The 10189-nt window shown below is 27.1% G+C and overlaps 1 protein-coding gene across 1 annotated transcript; it reads right to left on the minus strand.

The window, feature by feature from the left end:
* LOC101264440 (CBL-interacting serine/threonine-protein kinase 6) lies at window positions 1-1912 on the minus strand. Its single transcript, XM_004242533.5, has one exon. The coding sequence runs from the start codon at window positions 1427-1429 to the stop codon at window positions 155-157; it is 1275 nt and encodes a 424-aa protein (XP_004242581.2). The 5' UTR covers window positions 1430-1912; the 3' UTR covers window positions 1-154.
* Between the last annotated feature and the right edge of the window lie 8277 nt (window positions 1913-10189).

Below are 10189 nucleotides of genomic sequence, written 5' to 3' on the forward strand. Positions count from 1 at the left end.
TTGCAAAACAAACACAAAAAGACATTCCATTCAAGAAACTTTCTTGAGCCTCTAAATTAATAAAAATGTAAATTAACAACATGAAAACAAAACACAACAAAATGAAAACTTCCCAAAATCTACACCTTATTTTTATTATATGATTCAAAGTAATCTATGTTGCTGATGTCCAAACAATATCCTTAAGTGCTGGTCTTAGCTCTTTGCTGCAGAATTGATTATACTCCAATGTATCACCACTTGCTTTATTCACTTCCACAACTAGAAATGAATTTGTCACAGCAAATATATCAGCAGCAATTCCTAATTTCCCTTTTCTCCCTACCACTTGTCCTTGTAGTTTTACACATGAATTACTCTTTTTTACGATGAAATTCGTTGTCTTCGCTACCTCCTCAAGCTTAGATATCACACTACTTGCTGACATTGTAGTCGCGAATCTCATCTGTTCTTTCTCATTCCTTTTGTTCTCTTCGAACAACGGTGACAAATCAAATCCTTCAGATAAAGAAATGATATGAAACGCGTTCATTGTCTCAACTTGTTTACTAGACTTATCTGATGCAAATGCAAATGCAAATTCTTCCTCATCTTTGTTCCTTAACGTCTTTGGGATCGATTTCTTGAACCATGACGAATCCATGATCTTTGAGGTAGTGATTCTTGAATGAGGATTCGGATCCAACATCTTCGTGATCAATCTCCTAGCTTCAGATGAAAACCAAGGTGGGCATTTGAAATCACCACGGTAAATCTTCTTATACATCGCCATGATGTTTTCGTCTTGAAATGGTAAAAAACCAGCTAGTAAAACATAGAGAATCACTCCACATGACCATATATCGGCTTTTGAACCATCGTAGCCTTTTTTACCAATAATTTCAGGGGCAACATAAGCCGGAGTTCCACAAGTTGTATGAAGCAATCCGTCTTGTCTTTGATGTTCTGTAAATGCACTTAGCCCAAAATCAGTAATTTTGAGATTTCCTTCTTCATCCAACAATAAGTTTTCAGGTTTCAAATCGCGATGAAATACTCCTCTGCTATGACAGAAGTCGATAGCTGAGATCAGTTGCTGGAAGTAACCTCTAGCAACATCCTCTCTCACCTTGCCTTTCGCGATCTTCGCGAAAAGCTCACCTCCTTTAACGAACTCCATGGCGAAGTAAATCTTTGTTTTACTCGCCATGACTTCGTGGAGCTCGACTATGTTTGGGTTTTTCACCATTTTCATAACCGAGATTTCTCGCTTGATCTGATCCATCATACCTACTTTAATAACTTTTTCTTTCCCCACTACTTTCATGGCAACATTTTTACCATTCTTCACGTTTCGAGCGTGATAAACTTTCGCGAATGTTCCATGGCCTAAAAGTCGACCGAGTTCATATTTTCCGTTCAAAGCTCCACATTTCTCTTCAGGGGCCATTTTTTTTTTTGTTTGGTTCCAAATTGATTGAAAAAAAAGAGACTAAAGATTGAAAAGGGTGTTTGAATCTGTTATTAAAAAGGGATTTGGTGAACCGGGGAAGACGAAAACGGGTGAGTGATTCACCCGTCTTCTACGTGTTTCCGGTGGCAATTCCTGCCGCCGGCGACTGATTTTTGGATTTTTCCGGAGTAAAAAAGGGGGTTAGAAAATCGAGAGCCTCTCATCTCTCTGCATTCCCTAGCTGGATTTTCTCTCCAAAAATTGGAAAGAAAAAAAAAATGGAGAATTTTTTTTGCTTACTGAAAGAAAAAAAAACAGAGTACCAATGAGTTTTTTTCACTAATCTTTCTGAATGGAGGCTATTAGCATGAATTTATAGTGGGTTCAAGGGTAAAATGGTCATTTTTTAGATTTTATTTGTTATTCTTTGGATGTTCCGAGTCTCGATTAAATTTAAATTCATCGCTACAAAGTCTATTTGGGGTGATTTTCTCTATGCTCGAGCTCGAATATGTAGTTAAGGGTGAAACAGTCTCTAACGACCATGGTTTTGTTGTTTTGACACGTGGAGAGATCATAATGGATTAGAGGGAATCTTTTAGGATATTTTAGTCAATTAAACAGTGACACGTGTAGGAACAGCTAGGATTTTAGTAGGTTTGACGTGAAGAATTTGGTAACTTCAAAATTTGGTTAATTTTTATGACTGTTTTACCCTTTGTGGGCCGCATTTGGAATAGTTTTGATTACTTACCTAAATGTAGAGTGAATTATTGAGATTTAGATTCAAAGGGTAGAGTTGTAAAATTATATTTCACTCAAAATATGGTTAGTGGCCTAATTTCATCTTAGAATGTTAGTAAATGAAATTCTACAAAAAGTTATATTAATTCAATCCAATTAACAAGTATCTACTTTAAATTATACCCAAAAACATTGATTTTATTTATATGGTATGTTCAATAAATACTTTCCTTTGAATTAGAGGTTTGTTTATAAACCGTCTTTCTTTGTAATAGAAATAAGATTTCGTACGCGTTATTTTTTTCTGAATCTCACTTATAAATTAAAAATGAAAGAAATCGTAAAAATATTAAAAGACAAATCAATTACGTTCATGCTGATTGTTTTGTATCTTGCTAGTGTATATTCACATTTTTTCTTACAAATATACTTGCCTTTTCTTTTATTTGAATCAAGGGGTTTAGTAAAAATAATTTTTCTATCCCATAAAGACAGAAATACTATCTATCTATATATTATTATTATTAAATTTTATTCGTAAATTATACTAAATATGATAGTATGAAAGTCATACCTTTGTAAGCAAAAAGATTGATACCATTGGAAATTTGTATAATTCATTTTATACTTAATATGAGTTTTTAGTTTAGTTATAAAAAAATATAACATTTTAAAGATCATATACTCAATTAATAATTTTTTTTTGTATTTAGTCAAATACATAAAATCGGGTACTTTTGATCAATTTTTGAGCCGGTAATCATAATTTAGCCTACCTTTCAAATATAATTAGAAAATAACAGTAAAAACTTTTTAATTTATGATATTTTATCAAAATATATCTTGTATAAAAGAGCAATTCATTTTTTTTCCAAAAAAAATAATTTTTCAAAACTTGTAGACAAAAGTTGAAGTACTTTTATATTATTGGTGGCAAATTTCAATATATGAAAATTTTGATACTAGCCACAGATTCTGACTGACAACGAGATGGTAAGCTGACGTGGATTCTCTCAGCCGGTGGGTCCCATTAACGGAATTATCGAGCATGAAATTTAAGAAAGTAATGACGAAAATATTTTCGTAGAGTTTTTGTTTAATAAGTAAAACATTGATAGTGTTATTAATAAATACTTGTCAAATAAAGAAATTCGTCTTTCTTTTATCAAACTTTTCTTTTTCTTTTATCAAACTAAGAAATGAAAACATGTCCTTTCGCAACTATTTAATTATAAATTTCCAATTGAAAAAGAAGTTATATTTTAACTATTTTTATCATATTATAATATAATTAAATTATAAAATATACACATAAATGTAACATGTTTGAATATATATATATGGTAAACAAATCACCATCTCACCTAACTATTTAATTGTTTACCTTATAAATGGTCCTAATCATAGTCATACTTGTGTTAATTTATTTAATTGAGAAAATATCTAATTTACAAAAATAATTATTTCTCATGATGAGATATAATTACTATATGGCCTTCACAAATTTAACGAAATATCAATCATCAAGTTATTCAATTATCAATATATTTAATTTTTTTTTATTACAAGGATTAAAAACAATAAAATATTAATGACTTGAGGAATTAAAAGTGCAATTATTCCTTTAATTAAAATTCTTTATTATTAATATTAGAAACCTTTATGTTTTAATCTGATATATTACCATATAGTCCTTAAAAAAAGGTATAACAAATCATAGAGCAGAATATCCAAAGCATATGAGAGATCCACTGCACCTTTATTAGTTTTAAAATATAAATAACTACTGGCATTTTTCTCAGCAAAAATAAATATATAATTTTCAGAAAATACATTTATTTTTAAATATTCAATTTTCCTCTCGAAGCTTCATAATCGCTTAGGAATCTCGATAAATTTAAATTTATACATTAAATCTATTAAAAGTACTGAAATATCATCCATTTCTTGAAGTTTGAACCCTCAAAATCTCCCAATTAAGAGTGGATGGACTCTGTTTATTTCACCATCCAGACAGAATAATATTAGTTGAACACTTTTCATCGAAAAGGAAAATACTAATAAAATAGTAAAAATAACAAAATCGTAAAATCATTAGTATGCACAGTAATTAAATGCTTGACGATTACCAATTCACCGTTTATCTTAATTCTCAGCCTATATATACTATTTTATCTATATTCATATTCTCGATAAGCTGAAGATTCATCATGTTGTATCTAATTATACTAATTATATTTAAATATATCAATCTATTTAGAAAATAATCTAATTTCCCAAGATAAGTTTTTCTAACACTTGATATTGTTGGACAATAATTTTTTTTTAATAAACATATTATTTTTCCATGTGATGAAAATAGCAGAAATTGCCTAGAAGTTGTAGTTTTCTGCAAATTCATATCAAATACTATGATTTTGGACATGATTTAAATTAAAGGAAAAGGCCAAGAAAGTAGTAGAAATTAAATATGAGGTCATTCATGAAACATCATGCTTCATATTTGGCGGCCAAAATAGACAATTTTGGCACCATTTTACAAGTAGAATTATATTTTTCTCTAAAATAATTTTCAACTAATTGATCCCACCAATAAATATAAAGTTTTTCTTTTTTTTTTCTTTCTTGTCCAACTTAACTACTTAATTGAATAATAATAAAATAATATATATATCACAAATTTAAATTAATCGAATTAAATAATTATAATACTCGTAAAGAAATGATATGTCAAAATTTTTATCTTGTCAAAGATTATATGCTAGTTTCATAGATAGCCAAGTGAAGGACATCTATTTAAAATATAGCAAAAATTAACAACACATTTAAACTTTAGCCATTTTTATCAAACCTTATGAATAAAGTTCGAATTATCGAATCTTAATCCTTCGAGTTGGAACTTGTTAATCCTGACTTCAGACTTTCTATATTGAATTTGATTCGTATATAGTAAAAGTGAAAGAGAAGGAAAATAATTATTTTTTTCATTATATTTTAAAGCAAAGTTTTATTTGAAGTTTATTTTCTTCGGGATAAAATTTATAATATTTTGTAAATTAGTTAGATCTTAAATAACATATGTAAAGTAAAATTAAGAGATAAACACTACAAATTCATATTGTTTCTTAGACTTACTTGAGATTGAGAAATTTATTAGGTAAGCACTCAAGGAGTTGTGGATTCTTTTATTTTTGACCATATCAATATGAGAAGATAAAATTTGGAACTATCAATTAATTAATTTATCAATAAAGTTACTATCGTTTAAAATTCTAAAATAATCACTTCTAAAAGGTTAAAATTGTTTTCATCATCAAAACCGACCATAACATATGTAACACTTAAAAAATAAAATTGTGAATACTAAAAGTTGTTAAAATTGACAAAAAGGAGTAATTAATTTCAACTATCAAAATCCAACTTCTTCTTCTCTTTTTTTTTTTAAAAAAACTTGAGAACTTTTTTAATGGTCTAGTAGTCTAATTTTATTTTAACACATATATAATAAGTTAAATAAATAATCAATATTGTGGCATATATTAACCTAACTTCACTTAGAATATAATTCACAAGAGACAAAATTTGTCAATTATATTAATAAAAAATAATAATAAATGTGCAATTTTGAAATTAATAATCTAGAAGAAAAAGTTGTCATTATATTTGACTCTCTTTTTTTAATCTTTCTTCTAATAAGTGACCCTAAATGACATTATAGGGCATCCACTAAAATCTTAAATAGAGTTTATTACTACTTAAGTCAACCCTATTTTAGTATTGATATTTTTCATTAATTATACTTGAAAAAATCTAGTACTACTAATTATAATGGTACAAGTTTAAGTTTGAGTTAAAATAATTATTTCTTTTTCCTTATGATTTATCAAATAAAGTATTTGTTTTGTCAAAAACTTAACAAAGTATCACACTTAAAATTTGAATTTATGATTCTTGTATATAAGATACATAATTAACTTATCTTATAGTTGATTCGATTTTTTTATTATGAAATTAATAATTTTAAGATTATTTAAACGATAATAACTTTATACCACATTTTATATGAAAAAAAAAGACAATAGAGGACTGCTAATCTTATTCAATTTCTTTTAAAATTGATATATTATTTTTATGATGCTGATATTTTTTTTATTAGGTGGTATCAAATGTATCATAAATTCATGTGGGACAAAATTTATGACCAAATTCATTTACATGATTAATTAAGTGTCCTATGTAGACAGGTTGCTTCTGATCATCTAGGTTTAGTCTAATTTTAATTATTAAAAAAAGGAATAAATTGTTAATAGGTCTTAATCTATTTGTTAATAATTAATTACTACTGTTATGGGAATAAAGTTTGTTGTATTAGTCACATTTGGTCTAGTTGGTGTCCCATTGATATCAACCAATTCAAAGTGATATTCAACGCTTGTCATTAATTGTGAGAAAAAAACTAAATTAAACAAATATTTTAAGGAATTATTAAAAACCTCAAAAAAAGTTTTTGTGATATCCATGATGGAGGAAATTAGCAAATTTATAACAATTTCTAGCATATTCTATTCTATTTGGTTTTGAAGTTGATCAGTTGAACTGATCAGTTATCGATTTGTAGACATGTTAAACGATATAAAATAATTGTTAAGATATTGACTTATTAGTTATTGATCATTATTGGTTTGGTTATCGATTTAACTATTAAGATTTGACACAAAAATAATAATTGAAAATCATTTATAAACAAGGTGATAAACCAAATGAACCATGCACATGAGTTTACATATTGCATCTTGCTCAAAAGAAAAAACCGTCACATTGTAGAATAATCAAAAGTTTGGAGATCGACATAAATAAAAATATGTAACTAAACTCTAAATCAAGGACTTTATATACCAAATGGTATAAATATAATTTGTTTAATTACTATGGGGTTATCAGTTGACCTGTTAAGAAAAAAACTCTCAAACAGTTGAGAACCGATAACCTGATAACAAAAAAATCAAAGTCGTTAAAAAAAATAATTACTCATTATCAATAAAAAAAAGTTATTTGATTTATCGATTTTGAAAACTTATAAAATATATATATTTGATTTAATGAAACGTGGTTCACTTCAACTTATATTATTGGAGACGTTAGTTTAAGTGTAGCTAAATTACATAGTGTATGTTGAGGAAAATAAATGGAATAAAGAATTAGTCACGAAAATGGGGTTTGTGTTAAACCTCATCACTACGCGAATTTTCGATAAACATTCTATGAAAAATTGGTTCGTTATTAAAGGAACGTCTGTTAATATATTCGCAACAAGCTAATTTTATCAAAAAAATTTCTCCAATATATTTCAATATAAAATTTGTCTAAAATATCATATGTACACCTTCTTTAGAAGTTTGTCAGTCATTTTCATTATAACCAGCTTAGTCCGTCTTGTGTCATGGTTGTCACATGATATAATAGAACATCTAAAATCGATAATTTTCTTAATTCTCTAGTAATAGAATTTAGTAAAAACGTCAATTTTGATATATATACGTTACTCTTTAATCACATAAAATGATATTACTTTATGCCAAACAATATTAAACACATTTTGTTTTCCATTAAAATTGAGATATGTATGTACCAAAATATACCTCTAATGTTCAATTATTTGAAAATAAATTGGTGCATCTCCACATGGGGTTTCCAAGAGGACAGGATAATATGCACAATAAAATGAATTTTATGATTAAAACCTCCCCCATGCAAATTCTTCCCCACTATAGTTTTAGTTATTATATGCACCCTAACTCGTAATTAGTGGCGGAGTTAAAAGTTTTAATAAAAAGATTTAAAATTTGAAGAAGTAAACATACAAACTAATACGTGTGTGAGTATGCACTAAAATTTCAACATATTTTTTATAGGTGAAAAAAATATGTACGTATACTATATATTCAGTCTGTTACGATTTATTATGTCATATTAGTTTATACGAGTAATTTCATTTTAAAATTAAATTATTAGAGTCATGATTATATTTCTCTCTGCTGCTGTCGTTCTAATTGAGGTAGTAATTTGGAAACTTATGAACCCTAATTATTTAAAACACGTTACCTATATTCTTTTTTGGTTTATAATTTATATTATATAGGATTTTGAGAATATAATGAATCTTTTCATTTGTTTGTATTGTATTATAAATCATAATATCTAATTTAGGAGATTTATGGGTTTTTTCGTAGCGGAAACAAATCTTTAATAACCACGATTCGTATAATTAATCGTTTAGTCATAAGAGTTGGGATCAAGGAGGAGGACAAACTAATGATCTAATGAATACAACTATATATGTTCAATATTTTGCCCTTTTAAATTGATTAAAACAAAAATAATACCTTTTCGGAATAAATTCAAATGTTTGAAATTTCACTTTTAAAATGTGATGGGATGAATGCGAATCCTTAACTAATAAAGGTTTCGAGTTTGTCCACAACAAAAAAAGAAATCCACAATAAAACTGTTTTTGCTCGTACTTAAATAGTCATTACTCGTTCTAATCGCATGTTCGGAATTCCAAATGGTTAAACCAAATAAAAATCTCTAGATTTTAGATTTTCATCTTTCATTTTATTAGACTATTGTATTTTGCCAATGTGAAATTTTCCTTTAAGTATAGTAATTAGAAAAAAGAATCTTATGAAATGTTTAAGAGTTTAAAAAAACAAAAGATTCAAGATAAAATTGCACGTTTGTGTACAGCTTAGTACACTATATATGTATTATATCACTATTATTGATATTATTTTACAAGTTTGGTGATGATGAGCATAATAATTTTAAGAAAAAAAAGCCAAGTGTGGGATCCTCAAGGTATGGCATACATTTATTATTGTTGTTATTATTATGAATTATTGGATGATTAATTATTTTGATGCACTTTTTTTCTTCTTCTTTATGTCATCTCCAAGATCCAATGATAAAAAGAAGAATGTTTTCTCATATTTATTAAAAAATCATATCAAAACAGAAAAAGTAGGTTTGGATGTTTCTGATTCTTTGGTTCACCAAGAGACAGAAAAACCAATAATATCATTACAATTTATTTATTTATTTATACGTTACCTCGATTCCGAGATCATTTTATATTTGAAAGAATAAGTTTCTCCTTTCTTTCGTCCAGGGCTGATTTGCCTCGGGAGTCGGAAGCATCAGAGTGGGGGGTTTCAGCGGCAGATGAGGGGGCGTTGGGTATGTTTGGATTCGCTACAGGTGGTGCCTCCGAACTTGATGCTTTTGAGATACGTATCCGAGGATCTATTGAAAATATAAAAATTATTATTTATAAAAATAAAAATAAAAATTATATATATTTCACTATTTTTTATATACGAACATATAAAATTATATTGAGTAGAGGAATTTAATTTGGAAGAAAAAGGGAAACAAAATGTTGTTTTGTCACATGGTAATTTTATTAATATATTGTATTTTAAAACATATCATGTTTTCTGAAAAAGATTCCCTTAATAATTTGAGAGGGAAAAAAAGATTTAGAAAATCCAAGATAAAGTTTAATTGCTTCTTTTAAATAATAATAAACTGAAAAACAAGCCAATTGAAGAGAAACAAATGTATGACTAACTTTTATTTTTTTTAATTAATCAAGAATTGACCAATTATTGCATTAAATTGTAATAAAAAAAATATATGTTGAAATCACTATGATAGAATCAAAAGTCAATAATGTGCTTCTAGTTAGAATTTGGTATTTATAATATGTTTAGTAAAACTTTTTATTATGTGAAAAGTGCTTATAATTGAAAGCTTTTATATAAAAAATAAAAATGAATTTCTCAAAAATAAATATATTATGTATTTATAAATGAACGTCTTCCTATTTATTATACAAATAATAATTATTATACAAATCTCTTATATTTAAAAGATCTATAAAACTAAAACGTTTTGAAAACCTTCCTAACAAATTCATAGAGTTTTAAATCTTTCAAGAGAAATTCCTATATT

This window comes from Solanum lycopersicum, chromosome 7 (assembly GCF_036512215.1).
Source record: "Solanum lycopersicum chromosome 7, SLM_r2.1".
Lineage (NCBI taxonomy): Eukaryota > Viridiplantae > Streptophyta > Magnoliopsida > Solanales > Solanaceae > Solanum > Solanum lycopersicum.

Coding starts and splice junctions, on each gene's coding strand:
- LOC101264440 (XM_004242533.5), bottom strand. CDS start 1,429: ATGGCCCCTGAAGAGAAATGTGGAGCTTTGAACGGAAAATATGAACTC.